General features: G+C 38.9%; 1 protein-coding gene across 1 annotated transcript in view; it reads right to left on the reverse strand.

Annotated features, from left to right (window-relative positions):
• Nucleotides 1-26,070, reverse strand: part of MOCOS (molybdenum cofactor sulfurase) — a 226,411-nt gene that overhangs the window by 51,422 nt on the left and 148,919 nt on the right. Inside the window, exon 6 of the mRNA XM_086742084.1 lies at nt 3,261-3,460. Coding sequence (XP_086598210.1) covers nt 3,261-3,460 — 200 coding nt within the window. The remainder of the gene's footprint in view (nt 1-3,260; nt 3,461-26,070) is intronic.

Here is a 26,070-nt window from a genome sequence, read left to right on the forward strand (position 1 = left end):
ACAGAAACATAACAATTGCCTGTGAGAAAGACAAATAGAACTGGTTGGATGCCTGGTTATAAGTAATTAATTATAGATGGGATATCATCCATAAAGGAATAAGACATTCTGTCATTTCTTTTTTAATATTCTAGCTGAAATACAACCCAAGACATTAACTGGTGTCCACTAGAAGTAGGTATGTCAGGCAGAAATGTCATCCAATTTTCCCTTCATTAAAAATTTCTGAAAATGTTTTCTGGGAGCCTTCAGAAACTGTGTTCTCCTAACTCCACTAGATTGCATTTGGATGGACAGGACAGTCAATCAGGACTGATGGACAAACTAGAGGACACTATTTAATTTCAAAACCATTAATGGAAATAGTGCATTAAACTTTAATTTGAATAAATCTATCCAATTTTAGACACACATACAGGTATGAAGATGAGATTATTTGATTATTTGAGAGGTGGGCCTGTACAAATCTCACAAAGTTCAGCAACATCAAGTGCAAGGTACTGCACATGGGTTGGGGCAATCCCAAGAACAAATACAGGCTGGGTGGAGAATGGATTGAGATCAGCCCTCAAGAGAAGGACTTTGGGTGTTTGTTGATGAGAAGCTCAACATGAGTCGGCAATGTGCGCTTGCAGCCCAGAAGGCTGACCACATTCTGAGCTGCATCAAAAGAAGTGTGGCCAGCCGGTCAAGGGAGGTGATTCTGTCCCTCTTCTCTGCTCTCGTGAGACCCCACCTGGAGTACTGCATGCATCTCTGGAGTCCCCAACATAAGAAGGACATGGATTTGTTGGAGCAAGTCCAGGAGGGCCACAAGGATGATCAGAGGGCTGCAGCACTTCTCCTATGAGGACAGGCTGAGAGAGTTGGGGCTGTTCAGCCTGGAGAAGAAAAGGCTCCAGGGAGATATTAGAGCAGCCTTTCAGTACTTAAACGGGGCCTACAAGAAAACAGGTGAGAGACTTTTGACAGGGGCATGTAGTGATAGGATAAGGAGGAATGGCTTTAAACTGGAAGAGGGTAGGTTTAGATTAGACTTAAGGAAGAAATTCTTTACTGTGAGGGTGGTGAGGCACTGGAACAGGTTGCCCAGAAAAGTTGTGGATGCCTTACCCCTGGAACTGTTTAAGGCCTGGTTGGATGGGGCTTTGAGCGATCTGGTCCAGCGGAAGGTGTCCCTGCCTATGGCAGGGTGGTTTGAACTAGACGATTCTTAAGGTCCCTTCCAACTCAAATCAACAATTCTATGATTCCATGATTGTATGGTTATATTGCCAGTTTGATGAAGCTTACACTCTGTTGTACGTATTTTCTCTGTAATCATAAAGAAAAAGCAAACATTTTTCTCCCCCATAACTGCTATGTCTATGAAAGAATTTAATTCCATAAAGAAGCCAATTATATATATAATCACACATATTATAGCTTTGGAAAGAATAGTGCTGTTGCTTGTTAATTTCTAAAAGTCATTAAATTGCACATTATTTTAATTAAACAAAGTAATCTAACAGGCACTGCAGATGTGACTGGTATGCATTTGAAAACTTTATAGTTCTTCATTCTACATACTCATGCCAGAAATGACAAGAATGAGATGAATAGCACAATCCAGATGATACAGATCAATAAAGAGCTTTCTGTGAGCAGCCACTGCAGCAAACAGGCACAATGGAGGCATAAGACTATAAAATCGTTTTTTCTTTGAGGGTACAGTTGAGTTTAAAAAATTGAAACAGGCAAGAGCCATTTTTACTAAGAAATTATGAAAATCAGAAGCGCAACTAAAGGTTTTGTTTTTAACCACAGGACAGAAGCAACATCAGAGTGTTTGTGGAGTGTTTTACTAACTCATCTGTCTTAATATCTCCAGTCTTTTCTGAACATTGCCACACATATTCAAGACTGTATAAATGGCTAATTCACTCCTAAAATGTGGAATGCTTTGAAATGAAATGTGGTGAATATTTGAGACTATTCGGTAGCATAGTCCAAAAAAAGACTTACGGGAAGAAGAGCTTTTCCAGTACTATAAAGTTGCCCATCCCATGTTCATCAACGTGGTAAGTGCCTTAAAAAAAATTCTAAAGCTCCATATTGACAGGCTACAGAGTAACTGCTTCACTTCTGCTCTCCCTTGTGTATATATGGATCTCCTCTCGTACTCTTGCATTCTCCTTGCTATCCTGTTTTTCTCTGCATTCTCCTTTCTATCCTGTTTTTCTCTACATCAGAGGAGTGTTGAGGAACGCCTTTTGCAGCACTCCCACTCTCTTCCTAATGGTCCAAAATTATCAGCTTCCAAAAGCAACGCAGCTCTGCCACTACTGCTGGCAGAGAGAAATAGTCGCTGAGACAGATGGTGCCAGTTATTGACAGCTTTTTAAAAAATCAAGGTCATACACTTGAACTTGACTTGTGGACTTATTCAATTGTCAGCCAACGAAAAACAGAAGAATTAAGCAAAGCTAGAGCACTGTGGTTTTTCTAACTTCTCCTGAGAAGCAAGTGAGCTACGTTACCTTATGTTACCCACTGCCTACGCTATGCAGAGTCATGCACGGTTATGGTCATACACCATAATCTCTCTGCTGAAGGTAGAAAAGTTTCACAAAGTTTAATCTTACAGATACTTAGTATACCTGAAGGATAAAGGCTAGACAAAGCTGTTGTTAAGAAAGACAGAAAATTTAAGGATTTTTTTGAGCTTGAATCTCACTTACACTGATCATTCAATTTTATTCAATGTTTCCTTAGGAATATCACAATAATGTAATTATTAGAACTAAAGGGGAAACAGAACTTCTCTTTCATGAGTGATTGTAGTATTTTGAGATCTGATTCCACTTGTACATCAAAGCTCCACAGCAGTCTCTTATATCAGCTTTTCTAGACTTGTCCTTCAACTCCCAGTTTTGAGTACTCTAGAGAAGGAAGTCAACAAGAAACCAAACTACCTAGTCAATGCATCTTGTTAAAACAGCCCACTTTCAAACTTCCTGTGTGTAGAGTACTAAATCTGGCTTTATTAAATATTGGCTTTGGCTATTACGTGATTTGCATTGTGCTAGCATGATTTATTTGGATTCTCTTTCTACTTCTTTAAAAATGGTGTGCATATATTGTTCAGAGCTACAAAGAAACAAAACCAAAACCTTAGAAGGGACCACTACGGACAAAATACTTCCTTTAGGATAAAGAACTCATTGTGAATATACTTAAAATATAAATATAACACTCAGTTAAGACAAGAGAAAACATACCTGTGAAAAGCCGATCACATCTCCATTTTCATCAAGCACATTGAAATTGATGATTGGACCCTGGACGTCAGGATTGCTGAAATCGGTATCACTGTAAATACGTACTACAGGAGCCCCATTGGCATATTTTAAGGTAGACAGCACAGTATAGGTATACTGAGCTAATGCAAAGGTATGCTGCTTTATTTTTTCCATTCCACCTACAAAAGAAAAGTGCATGTACATGTCAGATGCCTTATTTTTATGGAAATGTAAAAAAAGGATGATTTTACAGAATGGTGTAGCTGGGAGATAACTAACACAAAATTGGTAGTTTTGAGCTCCTTTAAATGAGTGTACAATTTGCAAAGATTTCTTTCCTCATACAAAAGCTTCAGAAGTACTGTTGCACCAAGGCTTTATCTACAATTAATCTACTGTAGAAATCTGAAGTTACACTGAAATGGATTCACACATGTTGCAACACTGATAGTTCCAGCCTATACAGATCACTAAGATGTTCCAGCACAATTAATTTGAAAAGCAAGTTTTGCTACACATCTGGCTCTGGAGATCATGGGAATGAGGCACCAATTCTAGCACAGCACAGAAAGCAAATTACTATGTCTAAGATAAAATAAAAGTAAGAAAATTCTAAATGAAATTACAAAAAAACCAAGTGTCAGTCTACAAGGAATTTACTTGAATACTGAAGAATATTCTTCCAAGCCTGCTCTGTTGTGAATGCCTCATTGACTACACTAATGAAATCTATTTGCTCCAGAGAAGCTTTGCAGAGAGGTTTTCACAGAACGTAGCCTGGAAAAAGCATAAAGAGGAAATACGTTGTCTTTCTTTGTCTCTCTCCGCTCCCCCCCCCCCCTACATTGAGGAGTTTGGAACACAGGAGTGCAGAGATTTCCTGCCAGATGGAGACCTCTTCTACATCTCTGCTTTCTGAGAGGAGGTTGTCTCTCTGTTAGATGTCCTATCGAAATGGCTTCTCATTCTTGTGCTCAGAGGATATGCTATGGGATGATATACTATGATCAGCTATGGCATTGGGGATATTTAGATTATCTGCAGGAAGCTAAAATATAAGTATCAGATACAAACCAAACCATTTTAGTCAAAGGAGAACACATGTAATCTGAAACAAAGAAGTAGGTTGTGATATTCACTGGGATAAACCGCTGACAGGAGACAAGTAACGGGAATGACAATAAATATGATACAAGAAAAGGAATAACCCTAATCCTAACCCTAATCAAACTGTAATTTATCATGTGGAACAAGAAAAGTACAAGTAATTTTCAAAGTGGAAACTGAAAATCTATGAATTTGCATCTTTATGGAAGACAATTAGAAGTTAACAATATGATCTCAAAGTATTATAAGAAACACAGGGAGATACCTGAAGGCTAACAACATGTTTAAACTCAATCAGATCTCCACTGAAGACAGTTGGAGTTTTGGCTGAAAATCCAAAGTGGTTTCTGTTATGCATACTGTGCGTTGCACTACAGTGAGCCTATATCGTGTATTAAAAAAAACCCCATAAATTCCTCAAAAACCTCTTGAAGTAGAACAGTATTTTTCTGCCTGAGTTTTAGACTCAGAGTATTTTCTGTAAGGTTGAGTATCCTGTTTAAGGTACATGAGCATTTTTGTAATTAAAAAGATGTCTGACATTTTCTTTTGCTTTCTTTTTTTAAACTGCCGAACTACGAATCTCAAACTTCTGTGCACACCATTTTTTTATATCTGAGTATCTGGAAACTTCTACAGTCTGATGTAACTGCCCTTGGACAGAAATCTTGTAATCTTCTTGTTGACTTTCATGCTTTACTTGTAAAAAGACTGTCACTTATGATTGTATATAAAGAAAAAAAACCAAGATATCTTACTCCTGACATACAGAAGATTTACAGCAACTTCTGTTATTTCATTTTTCTTCAAGTTTTTATATTATGTGCTATCTCCTTTAGATAAGCTAGGAGAGCAGGCAGTAAAAGCACAGAAACAGATTAGATATAAGGTGGAAGTACATTTTTCGGTGCTGAAGAATAATAAAGAGGAATAAGATATTTAATGAGATACTAACACACAAAGCACTTTCAAGGAACGTTGCCAGAAGCTAATCAGTACAATTTCTAGATCTTAGACACAGTAAACTTGGCAAGCATCTCTAGAACATTTTGGTCTGAAAGATGATTTGTTTTTTCAGAATTTTTGAGAATAAAAAATTGCCTAGTCAGAGATGTCCTAGTCACTGCTTGGTAGAAGTTAAGGGTCTTGAAACAGTTTAAAAAAAAAAAATGTTCTTTCTCAGCAATTGCCAGAAAGTAGCTATCTTAAGAGAAGCAAGCGACTGCTTTGTCAGCTTCTGAGATGTCTGTAATCTCCTGATTCAGAGTTTTTCCAAATTGGCAGGAATCTTTTAATGGAAGATTAAACTACTGTCCTTGTGTCTTGTTGAAGAAATCTCTTATTCAGAAATTTCAGTCTCTCATTCACAGCAATCATCCTGCTATCATTTCTATATTGTCTTCAGCCATTCTCTTTTAAAGTTGCTTAATCACATTTCCTTGTTCATTAGTGAGAAGCTGATGAGCCTCTTAATTATTTATTCTGACAAATCCAAATGTAATAGCCTGCAGTTGCTTTGATGCCCTGTGATTGGAGAGAGGAAGCCGTGTTGCCAGGGTCTCATATTTTTAAGCAGCAGAATAGATTGTGATTAGATCTGATGTCACAGAAAGCCCTGTAAAACAAATGCCAGCAATCTGATGTTTGTTCTGACAGAAAAAGGGATATATTCAGAAAATAATTGTGATTTATTTTTATTTTGTTAAACAAAATGATCTGTAGTGTATCCTGCATAAGTCCAATACTTACCTCATCTCCCTGGCTAGGGAAAAGAATATGAGGAAGAGAAAATAAAACACAGAACAAATCTTTGGTCTCTAACATGATCTAAGGATTTGCGTTATTGCATCTATTCTCATATTTGGCATGACAAAAATAAAACTCACTGGTTGACTGAGCCTGTCCAAGGTAATGAGAAGGTAATCTTTTACATTATGGTTGAATTGGTATTTATTAGCTTATTGCATTACTGCGTTTTATCTTCTCTCTGTACAGAACTCTGGTTTTATGCCCAGGTCCTTAACTCTGAATACTTAGAGAGTATTCCCTAGCTGCCTGTTTGGGGATAAAAGAAGTAGCACACCTTAAGCCTTTTGGAAGACTTACAGCTTGGAAAAATCATCAGTACTTTGTTTTGAGAAGGCGCTGAGAAGGACTCAAGTGCCCTGACTCTCTCTCACTTTATGGATTTTATTCATTATCGCTGCATTGTTTCATTAAGGTGAATTGCATTTAGTTGCTCCTAAAAATGATTTTTAAATGAAGAGCAATTTATGCACTCTGTAATTTGGATCAGAATGAATCTGATGTAGCCTAAATTACACCATTTGAAGTCTAATACCATTCACGGTATTTACCTGTGTATGAACACATTCAGCACAAATGATGCTCTCATTATTGACTTACTTCTTCCTATGGTAAAAATGTAAGGACTTCCCTGTCAAAAGGGAAACTCCTGCATTTCTTTCTGTGGATTAATATGCCTCTTATTACTTTGTCCTCATGTGCATGTTTTGACTTTACATTAAGCCAGACATAAGCATTTAATTAATTTTTCTTCTCTATAGCACCTCATACAATGAAGGTGGTGAAACACTGGAACAGGTTGCCCAGAGAGGTGGTGAATGCCCCATCCCTGGAAACATTCCAGGCCAGGTTGGACGAGGCTCTGAGCAATCTGATCTGGTTGGAGACGTCCCTGCTCACTGCAGGGGGCTTGGACTAAATGACCTTTGAAGGTCCCTTCCAACCCTAACTGTTCTATGATTCTATGATTTTTCAGACTTTTTGTTGCCACAATTAATGCCATATATTTCAGTGTGACCAGGTGAATGATCTGCTGAGCCTGGTGGCAGAGCTGAAAGAGGAAGTGGAAAGTCTCAGGAGTATCGGGGAATGTGAGAGGGAGACCGGTGGAGCCACATCCTACCATCCCTCAGGCCAAGGCAGCAGATGGAGGCTCCACAAGAAGCAGAAGATACTGTACCCTCTTGCCACCAAGCAGAAAGAGGGGACTAAGAGACAAGGGGGACTGGAAACAGGTCCCTACTCAGGGTAGTAGGTGAATCCCCTCCTGGCCTCCCTCACCTTCCCAGTTGCCCTTACACAACAGATATGGGGCTCTGGAACTTGAGGGCCAGGCAAATGGATGCAGGTGAACGTCCATCCAGGGGGTTGCCTAGGGTGAGTCAGACACGATCTCAGACCTACTATCCTATCTTATACTTCCATTTGGGTACTACTAGGGAAACAGATACTGTTCCAGTATGGAAAATTCAAGTGCCAGTGCACTGGATAACCCACAGATATATTTACAATGTCAGTTCTTCCATAGGAATTGCATGTGTGCATATGCCTGTCCACAGAGACTGTGAGACAGTTCAGTCATCTGGAAGAGAAAGGTAAGTTATCCCACATTTACAAAAGGGTTCAAATGATGTGCATTCAAACAATGCAAAATTGTCACCATGGTGGGATTTCATCTAATGAGAGAAATATGAGCTACAAAGACGTCCAATAAGTATTCAGTATAGTATGCTTTTGAGTTAGTATAGACCAGGTTTTGCACTACGTAAATGGCAAACATGTAATGGCATACAGTTTCCTCTCTGACACAACCAGGATTTCAGTAGCTCAAATGTTCAAATGTTAGTTCTTCCTGAAAGAACTGTAGACTGATAGGCGTATGTCAACATCTATAAAAGGTTTTGAATAAAGAGATTAAGATAAAGCAGACTGAAATTGAGCCTCTAGAATGAAAGCTTTGGTGCTTACAGATTTCAGGCTGTACTCAGAAACCCCTGTGATCTGCATTCAAATACGTGTCTTATCTCTCTTATTATGTGAAATTAAATACTGGAGATAAGGAAGAAGAGAGCCATAAATCAAATATACAGTTATTGTTCTAACTTGCTGCAAAAAACCCACAGAAATTGAGGTTTAAGTGAACAAATTTTCTTTTAGTCCAGTAAATCCAAACCCACATCTATCTTTGGATAAGAAAAAGATCAATGCGATTCATTATTCTTTAGCATTACCTAACAGATAGCAACAAGGTAGAGAAATGATGAGCTGAAATCTCAGCAGGGAGAGAAATCAAGATGTAGAAACCTTCTAATAAATCCCAAACAAGACAGATCACCATGTGGGATCTGTGAGTCAATGTGCTAATGAAGCCATGGAACCTGTAAACCCTGTCAAACATTTGGAGCCCTTCCTTCACTTCCTCCAAGAAGCGTACACTAAGATTCATTTCTGGACTTTTTTTTGGGTATTCTTTTACATGTAGAACTGAATGTCTCTGACTGAAGTCTGTCACATACTCAGTGTTATTCTCTCAAAGAACATCTCTTGAGGAGGAACTTGGTAATAGTAGCTTCATATATCTCCTTTGCAAATTTGAGTGCTTTGTCTTAAAAACACATTAAACAATGTATTCTAGCCACTGCTATTTTTTTTAGCAAGCCTGCTTCAAAAAAAACCACTGCAAACGCAAAAATGAAATATTTATATGATGATCCAATGCCCTGTCCCAAAAATGCAACCCTGAAATGTTATAAATACAATACTAGAAGAGCAAACAATGAGAAGAACAATATTCCACTTAACAAGAAACCTTGATCACTCGTCCTTTGGTAGGGCTCCTACATTAATCAGTAAAAATATTAAATACACACGTTCCTGGTGGTGTTTTTTTCCCTAAATTATGAGAACAGCTGTCCTGTCAGACAAAATCTAGCCTATCTTCCAGAGTGAGGAGTAGCAGATGCCTAGAGAAAAAATAAATGAAAAAAATTATGTAACTTCTAAGCAGCTACAATTGATAGTTTAAAGATTAAATAAATAGAATATAAATCAAAAATACATGAAAATGAGCTTACAGGTTGGCTAACAGCAACTAAACATTACTTTCAAAAACAGAACTAAGGGCATAAGAGTCCCTCATGAAACGTAAGCATTAAAACAAAAACATTAACACTTCCTTGGAGTCAACAGAAAGAAGTTCTTCTAGTGTAATACCATTCAATATTGGTCATAACCATTAGCAAATCTAGCTCATTAAAACTCAGCACGAAACATTAACTGGCTTATCAGCAAATTCATAAAACCATCCATCATCCACACTCACAGAAAATGCATAAGACATGGACATATTGCAAACCCCTTATTCACACTGACTCACATGAGCAGTCCAATCAAATTGATCTATAAAACACAGGTAATAAAAATTGATTTGAAGAACACAAAGTGAAGTCGATCATGGCCCTTTCTGCAACTGAAGTGACTGCATTTGTGAGCAAGTAGGGAAAAATCTGTGTCCTCAGATGTCATTCGCACTTCTAAAAAAATAATACCTTGCCATGCATAGACTAGAGTAGGCTTCTTCCTGAAGTTAAGATGTAACAAAAAGAATTACATAAAAAAAATAATTTCCGGTTGTGAAACTACGTAATTGGGTTTTTTTTTTTTGGTAGAAAAGTACATAGTTTTGTTTGAAAGTACATAAGTAAGTTCCAACAGTATCTCACAAAATCAGTGTCCAGATTGAAACTTTAGACAGTCTCTTGCAAGTTAATTATGCATTTTCTGTGTGTCCAAAATGGAGAGTCATATTACACTCTCAACACTACTAAATCCATGCAGAATTCAATAGGTAACAGGGGGACCTTTTACTCTCTCAACACTAATTCTTTGCATAATAGCTTAAATCCTTTTATTCTTCTCCTTCTCCCACACCATCTCAGTAGTTTAAGACTGTGGGAAGCAACTGCTTAATCCTCTATTCAGAGTGTTATACCAAACCAAACATGAAACACATATTCCGTGTTTATCTTAATGAGCAGAAGGCTCTTTGATGCCCCATTTCCCACTTCTTTAGAGCAGCTATTTCAAGTTCTGTTTTTACACAGAGAGGGAAGTTAGGAGTCTTTGTTCTGAGTAAAATGAGCAGCACATTCTGAAAGAAGCAGCTCCTCATTTTCAAACATCACAATGAGGAATACTTTGCCTTTTTTTTTTAATCTCATGGGAGTAGTATAAGACAGGGGAAGTTGCACTGCCAGCTTGCTGGCTCACTTTTAGTACAACTATTTTAATTACAGGTACAATTTAATTTTGGTTAACTGCTTGTTAGACTACAAACTATCTAATAATTCAAATAAGGTTCAGGTAAGACACATTTAATTTACTGTTTACTATTGTTATGAGATTTCTTTTTTGGGCTGGTAGAGGGTGTGTGTGTATGTGTGCATTTGTCGATCCTTTTTTTTCTTCCTTGTGACCAAGCCATACTCTCAGAAGAGGAAATAACTTCAGGATGAATTTTCATACCATAAAGCCAGCAACGTAAAGGACGAATGGGGAGGCTTTCCTAAAAAGTTAGAGTGTTTTGCACACTTCATGGAAGTAGCATTCAAATTGCATCTCTAGAGTGCTGGATGACAGAGTGGCGTCCCTCGGGGGTCCGTGCTGGGCCCGGCTCTGTTCAACATCTTTGTTGGCGACATGGACAGTGGGATAGAGTGCACCCTCAGCAAGTTCGCCAATGACACCAAGCTGTGTGGTGCTGTCGACATGCTGGAGGGGAGGGATGCCATCCAGAGGGACCTTGACAGGCTGGAGAGGTGGGCCCGTGCCAACCTCATGAAGTTCAACCAGGACAAGTGCAAGGTCCTGCACCTGGGTCGTGGCAATCCCAGGCACAAATACAGGCTGGGCGGGGAATGGATTGAGAGCAGCCCGGAGGAGAAGGACTTGGGAGTGCTGGTGGACGAGAAGCTCAACATGAGCCAGCAATGCGCCCTTGCAGCCCAGAAGGCCAACCGCATCCTGGGCTGCATCAAGAGGAGCGTGGCCAGCAGGTCGAGGGAGGTGATTCTCCCCCTCTACTCTGCCCTGGTGAGACCCCACCTGGAGTACTGTGTCCAGCTCTGGAGCCCCCAACATAAGAAGGACATGGACCAGTTGGAGAAGGTCCAGAGGAGGGCCACGAGGATGATCAGAGGGCTGGAGCACCTTTCCTATGAGGACAGGCTGAGAGAGTGTGTGAGGGATTTCAGTGATGGTCTGTGTAGGACCACTGTGGGAGACTGCAAGCTGCACACAGCTGTGAGAACGCAACCTTGGAGAGGGGAACTAGGAGGATTGTTATCTCGGAGAGGGGAGCTAGGAGGGTTGTTATTGAGCAGGATGTTGCTGCTATCCAGGAACCGCTGTTAGCCAGCAGGGCATGTACTTGGCAGGCCTTGCTGCATGCGCTGGCCACGCGTGCATCAACACCTGGTCAGTACTCTGCCACTGAATCTGCTGAGGATATAAACAGAGGCAGTTCGGAGCAGAGGGAGAGAGAAAGAACCCAGAGCTCACTCTACGAACAACAGGGGATGCCCTGAAAGTGCTGCGCCTACCTCCCTTCTCTGCTCTGACCCCACTGATCATCATCCTCCTGCTTGGCAGTGTCTCCGGCTTAGTCAGGTTGGTAAGACTCTCACAAAGGGAAAACAATACGCTGGTAACTGCTTGTGCTAGGAACTGTAACTGCTTATGCTGGTAACTGCTTATGCAAGGCTATAACAGAGTAATAAATACTGTTGTACTTTTAAATATCATATGTTGGGTGAACTTTGTGCATAGGAATCCTACGAACCAGTTACAGAGAGTTGGGGCTGTTCAGCCTGGAGAAGAGGAGGCTCTGGGGAGACCTTATAGCAGTCTTCCAGTACCTTAAGGGGGCCTACAAGAAAGATGGGGAGAGACTGTTCAGTAGGGCCTGTTGTGATAGGATGAGGGGTAATGGTTTTAAAATAGAGGGAGGTAGATTTGGATTAGATATTAGGAAAAAAATTTTTACAATGCGAGTTGTAGAACACTGGAACAGGTTGCCCAGAGAGGTGGTGGATGCCCCATCCCTGGAAATGTTCAAGGCCAGGCTGGATGAGGCTCTGAGCAACCTGATCTAGTTGGGGATGTCCCTGCTCCTTGCAGGGGGGTTGGACTAGATGACCTTTGAAGGTCCCTTCCAACTCTAACCATTCTATGATTCTATGATTCTATGATTCTATGACATGAGCCCACAAAGGTTTCAGCAAGAACAACAGCATCATCCCTGGAAATAAGTATTTATGAGATACTCACATTTTAGTTCTAAAGGCTTTATCTCCTAAGACTTTTCCCAGTGCAGCAGAACAACTTCTGTTTATGATTCTGTCATCTTAAAGACTAAATGCAAGAGAAGCTTGTACTGTAAAAGCATATGAATTCTCCTGGTAGCTATTAGAAACCTGAATGTAAAATATAGGCCTGTTTTCTGCTTTATTATAAAAGTGGCTCTGTCCTTTGTTTAATGGAGCCTGGTATGCACAATTCCTTGAAGTCAGCATGAGAAATCTTTACTACTACTTGTTTTCTGGTATTTCCAACTTTCAACAGCTAGACTGCTAATATGAGGCAGAGCATAAAACTCTTTCTTTGTCTCAAAGCTACAGTCACGAGGATTTAGAAAATGTAAGATGAGGCAGTAAGTCTTATGTTTTCAAGTCAATAAGACTAATTCAGCACTGACATTGCATGAACATTTATTTATTTACTTACTTGAGTCAGCAACAACTTTCTAATCACTTTAATACAGTACGAGGGAACACTTTCATATTTTCTGCTCAGCCAGAGACTATGAGATTATCATCAGGTCTGCAACAATTCTTCCCTCAAATAATTTTTCAGTAAGACCCAGTCACCTGTACTATTTGGCGGTCTCATGACTTTCTAATGGCTCTGCAGTTTTATGGGTTGGTTGGTTTTGTTTTTGTTTTCCCCTGGGGAAAGCAGACCAATGGAGACAAACAACTTGCACCAAAAATAAGCTGAATATAAAGATAAATCCAAATGTGTTTTTCTTAGGAAGAAATCTCTCCCTCAGCATCAAGAGAACTCTTTAAAATATTCTGAAAACTGAGCCAGCTTCTTTCTTTTTCTCCCTAAAACGACAGATCTCAATCTAAAGCCTTGCTAGGATATAAAACAGCTTCATTTTAAAGCTCACGATGCCTGAATTAGGTGCAGAAGAATGGGTAATCATGTGCTCAAACCTCAGACTTCAGTACCCACTGGTTTGACTCTACCTTCTTACAGTTTTTAGATTAGCAATCCTTTTAACATAACATTTCTGAAATCAATTTGTTGGTGAAACACTTTGGTGCCCAAGGCAGTGTATCGATTTGCATTCCAGGTTTTTCCTGCCCGATAGTATTGGTTGGACATCTTACCTCTTTTTCTCTGACTACCTCTGAAGCAGGGCTGTGGCTGCCAGTGTATGAAATAGTGAGGTGTTTGCTCTTGTGCAGTCCTTTTATCTCACTCTTTCTAAGGCTCCACTGAAATTGCCTATCACAGCAATACAGGAAATAACACAAGTTCATGTAATTAAACCAAGAGATACGATCCAGAAAAACAAAAGTTTCCAGACAACAAATTCTAAGGCATGATGTTGACTAGTAATGCAACAAAGAAAAATACACTCAATTTTTTGATTCTATATCTGTAACATTCAGGAATATTGAAAGTCGGTAAAATAAGCTCTAGCCATTATTATTAACAGAATAATGTTTTCCATAGTGAAATTTTGGATTTATTGATATTCATAATTTTCTGATAGCCTGAAAGGATGCTTTACGGTTTGTTTTGCATTCTCAGACCAGATCTCTGCTGGATAATGTTCTTATAATAATAGCTACCATGAAGGGAACAAAAAGTGTAATTTATGAAACAGAAGTAACAAAGCAGCTACAATGAATTCTAAAAACTGCTTTGTAATTTCCTTGATTTGATGCTTTAATCATAAGGAAGCATGCAGTCAATATTGAAAAGTACCCAGAATTCTTGGACTTCTTAATCTTAAACTGAATTATACCAGGATTTGTCTCAAGCTTTTTAAACAGGCAAAAGTTATTTTAATAAATATCTACATTGACACCAGAAGAGGGACCTTTAGCTACACATTTCAGGAACTCTCACATTCTTTAGTATTTTGCTGCCTTTTTTTTACCGACCCTGCCCCAAGGTCACAGCATTAACTCTGCTTTACATCTCTTGCTGTTCTTGTGAGGACTGAAGGGAGACCTGCTGACACACTTTCCTTCATGTGGTCATCTTTTCTGCCTGAACGTGGCAGGCTTAGATCTCTTGAAGTTCATTGGTCAGGTTTGTGAGACAGTGAGATGTGTGAATATACATAACATTTCACAGATAGTGACACGAAAAACTGAGAGCAAAAACGACTACTTTGCCACAATGCTGCACACTCTCCACACACAGGTTTGAGCAATGATGCTACAGTCGCAGTCTCACTTCTCAAGACTTCATTCAATGAAAGTGAGAAGCTAGTACTTCTTAAAGGAAAGTCATTGCTGTGGCACACTCAGCAATAATCTCTGTAAGACAGTACCAGTGTTTTTATAAGCAGAATGTCCTGCAGTGTTGGCTGGCATAAATTAACTTTTGGCAGGTTGTCATTACATTGCTTATTCCTATGACCTTCTGAAAACCACTGCATCTAAAATATTGTGTGCTCTCCAAGTCATGGAGGTGATGATTAATAAGACAGAGTGGTCAATAAAGACTGAATATCTGTAATTTTGTAAGCACGGGATAGGTATTTTAATCAATTGGAAGTTCAGTGTGCAGATCTACTAAAAAGATTGGAAGAGAAACCTAAGGTAGAAAATATGAAAATTATAACATAATTTATTCTAGTTTTTGCTTCCTTCTAAAGACTGTAATCTTTTGCTTCTGAAAGCATTAACCACTCTTGGTATTACACCAGCTTCAATAAGCTATAATACCATAAATCAGTCAGAATCTGTGCTTCAGATTCAGTTCAGAAAAGCTGAAGTATTTCAAGACATGAGCAATTCTTGTGTGTATTACTTGCTGTCTCATGCTGTAAATCAAAATCTATGGTAAAGTGGAGAACTATCTCTGAAGACAGACTTAGACAAGATTAAAACAAAACACCGATTCAAGCAAGGCAACAGTGAAGGATGAATGCTACCAGCTCAGAGGGAGCCACTGCCAGAGAAGAGAAGTGGGGCAGCACGCACTTAGGAAGCTCTGGCCTTTTCCCATGGCAGCCTGTTACATCTGAGTTCTGCAGAAGTGAGGGAAAAAGAGTTGCTGCTGTATCAAGTGAGGGACTTGGCAGTTAAGGTGTAAACACAATGATTAAAAGAGGCTTAAAAAAACCCCATTTTCCCTATAGTTTCCATTTCAGATATTTCTAACAATAGCAAGGCTTTAGAAAGGAAAATCCAGCTTGAGGCACCATTCACAAACTTCCCTTTTCAGGTGAGGAAGAAAAGGCAAGATGGCAGAGGTCCTCTTCCCACCAAGTAGGGATGAAGCTACAATACTCACGAGGGGTCATGCAGAACTAGTATATTCATTTACCTCCCTGAAATTATTCTGCCTTCTTGCATATGGCAGGATATGGGGGAACGCAACATGCAAAGGATCAGTCCTGTTTCATTTTATGAGAAAAGTAACAGTCCCACATTATTTTGTGGGTTCCCACCCACAAAATCTTTTACTGGTACTTAGTGGCATTTTTCCAAGGACTTCCCCAATAATTTTTAAGAGTTCAGGAACTTCTTCAATGTCTATTGTAACAGTTTGAACTTACTGATCAGTTTTCAACAGGTAAATTTTACTAAATCAGTGAGACAAAAAGGCGACTGCTAGTCCATCAACCTTGGTGTGTCATTCTATTTTAGGGTGTCCTAAAGTGACACCATGATCAGATGAAGCATTTATCAGATAAAGTTAGCCTGGATGGTGACATGACATTTCATTATAATTCCCATTATGACTCTCACCGGAGAGCTTCCTCAGATGAGAAGGCATTAACACAGCTATGGAGAGAGATCAGAAAGATGCAGGATAAGTTGGCCTTTTGTGGCCATGGCAAGCAGTCAGATGGAACTTGCCAGGACAGAGCTCTACTGACAGCTACATAGCAAGTCCTGTTTCAGCAAGCTGCTGAAACTTCAGTTGTCTGCAATTGATCTGGGAGGTCTTCTACACTCGTCAGCAATTTTGCTTTTTCTTGTCTTCTCACCTGCTTTTAAGATTATGCTCTCCAGAGTATGAGGAGCCTTAGCATGTGACATACTCTTGCTCTGTACTCTTTCTAACAGCATTGTTTGTTTTTTTTTTTTTATTCTTCCTAGCTATTCTAATAGCAAAACCTCCACATATTGTGAGAAGTGACAGAAAACCTACATTTTTCTCTCAAGAGAGACTCTCCAGTGTCCCAGACAGTTCTGCTCTCTTACATGCCAGTTCAAGACAGATGTTTTACAGGATTAAGACATCCCTCATAAAGCTCGAGAACAAATAGATAAGCTAACAGATAAGTAAGTAAATGTTGTCTCAAACACTTCTTTCCTTTTGTATCTTTGAACATAAAAGAAATAAATTGATTAATATCCTCAAGTTATGATGAATCACATGATTTTTCTAGAAACAGTAGAAGTGGTAAAGATGGAACACTTCACCTGTCTTGAATACAGAATAGTAAAGGAAAAAGGCAGATTTATAAATTGAAGGGTCAAAAAAATCATAATTTTTTGGTCCTGTCCAGACTTGGGTCACCCATAAGATCAAACTAATCAATCAATCAAATAAAAAGGCTTTCTTTTTGAGGCCTTGACAATGCAAGTCTTGCCCAATGTACTCATTACAGCTCTTCCCTTTTCACTTTCTTTATTGGAATGATACTGTCAAGTTCGCTATGCAATCTCCCATAAAAGCTTAGATGCTTCTCTATCAGAGCAGATAACAAGATGTGTTGGTAACAAGACAGCATGTTGGTTATCTCTGACTAAAATTTAAACCTTGAAGGCTCACTTTGTTCAACAGCCAGAGGCAGCAACTGCAGTCTTTATTTTCTTCTGCAACATACCAAACTGACTCAACTCAGCAAACTTTCTTGTAACATATCGTGAGCTCTGACATGAAGGATTAAATTATTTCTCACATCTTATTCAGCTCTTACTCTTCTCTCATTTCCACAACTCTCTATGGACAATATTCACTGAGCTTAGGTATGTATGGTATGTTTATAACTTTATCTGAAGAGATTCTGTAAGACAGAAGTTCAACACATCACTATATTGCTCTGCTATTTTTGCTTTTTGACTACGCTGATATTAGTTTCCTCCACAGATTTTGTCCCTTGATCTATAGGCAGGGAAGAGATGAAGGCTTTTTTTTTTTCAGAGACATCAGGCAGTTTAATGTCACTTGCTTGTAAACCAGGTTAATAAGTAATATATTCAGAGCCTAGGAAAGTTGACAGGATGCTCCGCAGCTGTAAAGCTCTCCTGCAGCAATCAGCAAGAACATCTTTCCATACCCTATGTGCTGCAGAGATGCGGACCCACCTTTTCAAGGCATTTTGAAATTCCTCAGTACCAATTGAATGTGCCCCATTGGGTTTTAGTTGTTTATATTTTGTATTTTGTTTTGCAGTGGAGACAGTATTTGACCCAAAGACAGAGGCCAAATCAGCCTGTTTCACACAGCTGCTTGTTGAGTGGACATTTATTTAAAACTCTTTCTGTCAGAACAGAATGATCTATTAGTATCACAAAATGGCATGATGCCCAGAGCCAGATTTTGAGAATTTCTGCTTTCATGAACAGGAAGACATTTTCAAGACTGATTTATGAAACAGAGAGCAAAATGTATCTTTAAAACTTCTTAACACAGCCATAAAAAAATATATATTGCTTTTAAACACCTATGCTTTTATTCAATTAATGGATTGGTATTGCTACTTTCAATTTGTAATTTTCAATTTATAAAACTCTCAGCCTCTTTTACCTATCTTTAGTTTACCCCTTCTTGTTCTTATGCTCCCCTTTTTATTAACCTCCAACTTTTATAGATTATTAAAAAAACAGGAATGCTCTCTGGCAATTACACTGAGCTATATTTTAAATAACGTACTCACTTTTCCCCTCACAGCTGAGTTTTAGCTATTCAAAACTTGGAACAATCTAAAAGCATGTCCATTTTTGCAAAAGCAATGAAATCAAATATGCTAAAATTATAAAATATGTCATTGATTAGTTTCAGACATAAATTTATCCATTATTGTTATAGAGAATTCTCACTTTTAGTTAATGGTAGCTGGAAAATGGCATTCTGCTTATGAAGAAACAATGATAGTGATATTTTCTAAATAATATGTCAAGAAGGAAGTTGAAGTATCCAGATCTCCTACCTAATAAAATCTCAAATAAATATTCTTTCAAAGACATTCAAGTATTTCCCCTCTGTGCAGTCAAACCTTCTGTGAATATTAAAGGGCAGGATTTATTAAGTAATATATTTAAAATACAATTAAATAAATACTAAGTACTATAGCTAGATGGCCTGATAGAATAATTTTAGACTTTTTCCTGTAAAATGTTATATCAAAATAAACATATTTCAATAAGACAGATGTCTGCTTAGACAACACTCCAGTGAAAATTATAACCAGTTGTAGTCTCTTTCTCCCTCCTAGTCCATTTGCTTATTCAAAAGACTGAGCAAATCAAATGGGGGAAAGCTGTCTTATTATTATTGTTACTATTATTTTATATTTAGAAACCATTATTTTTAGGAAAAAAAAGGATTAGAATGTAAGAATCAATTAATCCTTAGACATCTGCAATAGCATTTCCATTCTTTTTGTTTAATTTTCTATTTCAAGGAGATTTCCAGGTCCTATAAAATTAAATTTTTTCCAGAAATAGCTCAAGTTTGGCTTGGTTTTATAATATTTTTCTTTTTGTCTTTTCCCCCTCTTTTTTTTTTTTAATAACTCTTGTGTTTGCTAGGAGATCTAGTCTTGTCTTTATGGCTATGATAAATTCAACCAATTCTTGGAAAGAAGAAGAGCAGCCCCAAAAGAAAACAGGAGACAAGAAGTAATCTGATGGCTGGTCCGTATATGCACCATCCCACGCAGAAACACACTAATCGTGATCAACAAAATACCACCCATCAAAAATATGTAATGTAACCCCTAAGGAAGTCCTATTGAGTAAAAAATGGAAAAAAAAGAAGTTTTCTTAGTGGGCTTTAGTGAATAAAGACTCACTTAAAAATCACTTCATGATTTGTGGATTAAGAGGGGCGCTACCACAGTCCAGAGAGGTTTTATATTTTATCTGTAAGCTTTTCGCAGTATAAGTTTTTGTGTTGAGTTCCTCCTTCTGCCAGGTCTCATTCCCTCCCTCTCAAGCATTTTCATGTTTTTTTTTCCAGACCTTTTCTGTATTAGCAGTGGTGAGGCTAATTGCTTCCGTTGCTAATACACACTATATGAACAATATCCATAGAATCATCCTTTCTCTGAACCTCACAAGCGGACATTTTTTGCACAAATACAATCAAAACTAGAGTTGGAGATCCCACAAATCAAGTTCAAATCCACTCATGTAGCTTCCAGGAGATTTCTTCTTGTAGTGGGGACAGAAACTCTGAGAAATAATATTCCAGATCTGGAATAATTTCAGAATTTTCCAGTTGATCTTTTTGTTTACTAATATGTGACCACAATGCTGCTGGGAGTGGATGGAAGGTAATAGGAAAGAACTTCTCTAAAAGAAAAAAAAAAAAGGGTTTATCACAAAATGTAAGTTCCAGTGTAGCTGGGCAAGAGATGAAATAAAGACCAATGCATTGCAGAACTCAAAATTTTAGTCCTCAGGGCTTGCTTTTCTTCTGCTTTCTGAATATCGACAGCTTATTTTTCAAGCTTTTCTCTGAAACAATGAGCTAGAAAATGAAACTTTTTTCCGAAGAAAGATGTTCTTAGCCACATGATTACAAAAGCTTTAAGTAAAATGTTAATTATCTCAGACTTTTGAAAAAAATATGAACTGCTGAGATCATTGAACTTGCACTCATTTTGAAAGCATTATTAAACTGTAGGTCTATTACTTCAAATGTGTAAATATATTAATTATAATTTCCTATCTTATTCTCTATTAATCCCATAAACTAAGCTGAAACAGAGCAGCAAAAAAAGTACTTCCAATAAACATACAGTGTTTCAGAATACCCTCTTTTGCACCGGCTGAGGAATCAAATGTGCCTTGTCAAACACGTGGGAACACAGCAGATCAAAACTTTGAGACATGAAAGGAAAGAGAGAAGGGGCAGACTCACAAGAGGTGGCAGTTATCTGCACTTACCCAAGTGCTTTACAAACTCACTGTGAAACAGGTACTGCCCACACACACCATTCAGATAGGCTGTGCATCAGATACAAGGGGTTTTTTAGCTGTAAAACAATTGTTCTTAGGTTCCTCATAACACCACTGTGAATCTATATATTTATGACTATTCTGTAACATTGAAAAAAACAATAAAAAAAACCCAACTCAAGAACAAACCCCCCACACACACGGTGGCTTCCAGTTTGCAACAGTTCACTGGCCATGCTCTCCCTGGCTATAAGGTCCTCATACAGATAAAGCCCCAAACACTAGCGAGAGCCATGCATGGCTTCCTGGGATGGGACGGGTCAGCAGCTTCGACCTGGCTCAGCTCACTCAGCTACGTCAGTACCATCGTCCCGCTCGCCTGCAAGGAGGCTCCCAGCAGAGCAGCCAATCTGACCTGCTGCTTGTGTTGCCCATGCTCTATTCCGCTTGTCCCTTCCGGGACAGTTCACAAGTTGAAGGTTGCAACTCTATTTCGGTCCCTGCGTAACAACGTAAGGTCTATCAAACCAGAATACTTGGATGTTGCAAGTAGTTTCCCATATAAACACAAAAACAATACTGGAGGGAAGAGGAAGATTTTTAGTTCTTTTCTGTTTTAAAGTAAGAGGGAAGATGTGTGAATGAGCAAATGCCCAAACAAATGTATTAAACCACTGTAAATTCTTCCATGAATATTATACAATATATAACGTCAACAAATTTTTTTTAAATATGGCCTTGAAGTAATAAGCAGTCATATTTCTCTTAGCATAGAAATCATTATGCTTTACAAGACAGTTTCTAATTTTTCAACTGCAGTGAATCAAATCTCAGTGAAACTTTATGTCTTCCTACCCAGGCACATAGCTCCCACTGAATGCTGTAGGATCTGGACACGCTCAGAGACAGGCCATACTCAGCTTCTTCAGCTTTACTATGACCACAACTGCACTGTGTATCTTGGACAAGCATGAAAATCGGTCCTGGTTTCAGCAGGGATGGAGTTAATTTTTCTCTCAGTAGCCGGTGTGTTTTGTATTTAATACGTGAAGAATGTTGATAAACACCCTGATGATAGGAGTTGTTGCTAATGAGACCAAGGACACCATCCTGCTTTCCAAGTCTTGCTCATGTGCAGGTACAGGAAGCTGAGAGAAAGATGGACAGAATAATTGACCCAAACTGGCCAAAGAGAGTATTGCATGCCGTAAATGTCATGCTCAATATATAAGTGGGGGCTGGCCAGGGTAGGTATCTGCCTTCCTGGCATCCATCTTTCTCCCTCATTTGCTGGCATCTTTCCCTCTACCTTGCTGGCTCCCTTTTCGCACCTTTGCTTGCTGCTCGGTTTCATTTCTGTGATCGCTGCTCAGGGTGGGCTGTATCAGTCATTGAGACATCAGGTGGTGAGAAATCATGCATTATTCATTTTGTATATTTTAATATCCTTATATTTTGTTATTATTGTAGTTTTCCTTTGCTGTTCTAGTAAACCATCTTTATCTCAACCCATGAGTTTTTCTTTCTTCCCAATTTCTCTCCCCTGTGCCGCTGGGGAGGGGGAAGGTGAGCGAGAATCTGTGTGGTGACTCGGGCTAAACCACCACAAAATCTCAAACAGAGAAAGGTTTCTTCTGCATGGGCTGTAACTTCCATGACTCATGGGTAAATCAGCTTCCGTATGCTTCTTCAAAGAGTGCCAAGCTTCCCACTTCTTGTCTGCTCATTTGTGTGGCCGCACAGCTGTTAAACTGTTCCCGAAACCAAAGGCATTCAATGCCTGAAACTAATATTCTTCACCATGAATAAAAGAAGGCAAGTTTTCACTACAAAACCCACCCTTTTTATAAGGTGCTCAAAATAAGGGTGGTAAAAGTCCTTCATAAAACAAGTTAAACAGTGGTAATGGAGTTCCTCTGCCGCCAAGTCACACAGTTGCTGTACTCTATTGCAAAAGCTCATCTGGCTCAGCTTCGGTCATCAGAATCATCTCATCAGAAGAAAGTGTTGATGACCAGAAAAAAGGTCCCGTTATTTTTGAAAGCCACTAGATCTGTATCAAGCGATATGATACTTCGCACTTCTAAAAGTAGCCGGCAGCACGATTTCCTATTTAAGATGGCATTATCTCTCATACTGTGACAGTGACAAATACTAAATTTTGGTGCTTTTGCTGGATTGTGGGCTGGAAACTACAATTCTTTTTTCTAGTTTTTAAAAAAAAGATGTTCAAAAGAAATAATGTTATAACAACAGAGAGAAGGGCTGAAGATGTATCCAGCGTCCCACAGACTGTATCTGAAGAAATTCTTTCTTGTGTTGACTAGCAAACAGAGAAGCAATGCTGAAAAGATAAATTAAACATTTATGAGGAAAAGATGAATAAGCTTCTAAAAAATTATACTAAAGCTGTGCCATTTGTCAGGGTTTTGAAGGAATCCTGAGAATGAGAGCTTAGAGACTCTGAGCAGCTCATTATATAGGCTCCCCCTCGCAATCGTGGGGCAGCTTGCATTTTGCAACTTTCTTCAGACAGTTTAGTCAATCTCGGACTTTGTTCTTTTGCTTAGAAAGGTTTTATTCAAACACTGTTCTAGGTGGTCCTCTGTTATTCTGTTAAGAATAACAGAAATCTCCCAAAACTGTGCAAAAAAGATTAGCTCTCGTTCACATTTTTACCACAAATATTTTGCCAATATTTTATACATTTTCTTTAATAAAACAGGCAATTTAGCCTGATTAACCGAGTGGTCCTAATACAAAAAAATAGATTCAAGTAAAAAAAGTTTGCCAGTACCTAAGCTGAGATAAAGCACAGTTTTAAATTTCAAGGGATATTTTTATTATCTCTAAGCAGGTGACAGCTACTGTCAGGTATAAGAACTATCTTTCTTCCTCCACTCCAGCCTTCAGCCTTCTTTAACTTTTCTAAGCTTTGAAATGAAGATGTCCTTAATACCAGAGAAAGAGGCTTTGCATATGAAACGAATGATTAAATTCACATGAGATGCATCCATTTTGGAGATGAGGGATTGCATGAAAGAATGATACACTGTGATCTTTTCCTTCTTGTCACTTTCATATTAAAACAAATGCTGTGTCATTATTGGGAAGGGTTTGTCCAAGGTCATTCAATTGTTCAGCACTTACAAGCTGGCAGCCCATCACAGGCAGAAGCGACATATTTAATCGTTATTGATGCTGGCGGTCTCCACCCACGCTAATGCTACTTGTTCTGTCAGCCTGTCCCTGGCTTGTTGCAGGCGAACGTAATTATTCTTTGAGCCACGCCTCAGATCTTCAGCTGAAGGGAGCTGTTTGATGCTAGACCACAACTAAGAACCAAATGGTATTATTACAGAACATGCAAGTCAACAACTACTGTTTAATTAGGCTTAAATCTTCCCATCCAAGGCACAACACGAACGTCAAGCCACGTGCTGGGGATCTCTGAAGGAAAGTACCTTGCCTCCTCCCACATGTGAAATGGCTGAAGGACCACCTTCTCAATGATGTTGTAGCCCCCACAGAGGGCTCCCTCTTGGATGATCCTGCTGCTCCTTTCCTCTCTTTATTATGGCATATGTATCAAATTTTTAGTTTGATGTATAAACAGGTGTGTTTTCCAGGAAAAAGTTTTAAAGTGCTCTAAAATTAAGATATTATGCTTACAAAATTACCAAATCAACACCACCCCCCTTAAATGGCTTGCAAGTAAAAACTTCATTAAGATCTCAGTCCTGGAAATAATTTATTAAATGTCATTAATAGTTACATTCTTGTAAGAAACTCTTCATAGAAAAGCCTGATAAAATCAAATCCATTGGGCTGCCGCAATTACTGTGAAAGTCCAGATAGTTTAACATAGATTTTTTTTCCTTTTTAGAGGTAGGAGGCTATTCTTGCTTTCATATGGGGTTCTACATCCAGCTCATAATGCTCTTTTAATTGCTAGCGCATGGTTAAAAATGTAAAAGAAAATATTTTGTTTTCAATTAAATCCTTGATAGCTTTTTCAGGAAGGGCTAAACCCTAAATATTTAACATTAGTTTCAATAACCATTTTTTTACTAGGCTGATAAAAAGCTTATAGGCTCAATTTTTTTTTCCCTTGCTACCATTCTCTCACACTGTAGTACAGACTGATTCTTCCCCAAATCAAACACTGACCTCACAAACCATAAGAATAATCCGCGTCCTGATTCTGTGCTCAAGGAAATCAAGAAGAATTTTTGTAGTGACTTAAATTGATCCTGAATCAGATACATAGTCTATGTGCCTGAATGTCCATTTTTACCCAGGTGCTGATGGCCTTGTCCAGCTTTTCATAAATGCTCCAAATCACAATTAGGGTTATTCACTGCAAAAATTTCATTTTAACCTGACAAGAAAAAAAAAAAATTCAGGTCAAACAAAATATTTCAAGAGTCACCTTCTTCAAGCTCAAGAATGGTCCATCCCATCAAGCAGGAAACCAAGCAAAGGCAGCAGGAGACTTGCATGGATGAAAAATGAGCTTCTCACTAAACTAAAATGTAAAATGTAGAGAGATAGAAACAGGGCCAGGTGACCCAGGAGGAATACAGAGCCATAGTCTGAGCATGTAGGGATGCAATTAGGAATTTGGTAAGTGATGTAATAAGTAACAAGAAGGACCTCTACAAGCAGAAGTCTTGGTAAGGAAGGACACAAAAAAGGCTAAAGTTCTCAACACCTCCTTTGCCTCAGTCTTTACTGGTGAGCCCTGCCTTCAGGAATTCCACGCTCTGAGTCCAGAAGGAAAGTCTAGTCCAAGGAAGACTTACCATCAATGCAGCAGGACCAAGTTAGGGAATCTTTAAAACAAACTGGGCATAAACAAGTCCATAGGCCCTGATGGGATCCACCCACAAGTGTTGAGGGAGCTGGCTGATGTCACTTGCAAGGCCAATTCTGATAATCTTTGAAAGATTGTAGTGACTGGAAGAAGTGCCCAAAGACTAGAGGAAAGCAAATATCACTCCTATCTTCAAGAAGGGCAAGAAGGAGGACTTAGGGAATTACAGACTGGTCAGCCTCATATCAGTTCCTGGGAAGGTGATAGAGAAAATGAGTTTGGAAACCATTTCCACACATATAAAGGTCAAGAAGGTAATCAGGAGTAGCGAGCATGAATTTACAAAGAGGAAATCATGCTTAACCAACCTCATAGCCTTCTTCAATGTCATGGCTAATTTTGTGAACAAGGGGAGAGCAGTGGATGTTGTTTATCTGGCCTTTAGTAAGGTTTTTCACACTGTCTCCCATAACATCCTCATAGACAAGCTGATGAAGTATGGGCTAGATAGGTGGACAATGAGGTGGACTGAAAACTGGCTCAACTGCCAGGCTTAGAGGGTTGTGATCAATGGCACAAAGTCCAGCTGGAAGCTAGTCACTAGTGGCATATG

The sequence above is a fragment of the Chlamydotis macqueenii genome, chromosome 2 (genome assembly GCF_036417535.1).
Source record: "Chlamydotis macqueenii isolate bChlMac1 chromosome 2, bChlMac1.mat, whole genome shotgun sequence".
NCBI lineage: Eukaryota > Metazoa > Chordata > Aves > Otidiformes > Otididae > Chlamydotis > Chlamydotis macqueenii.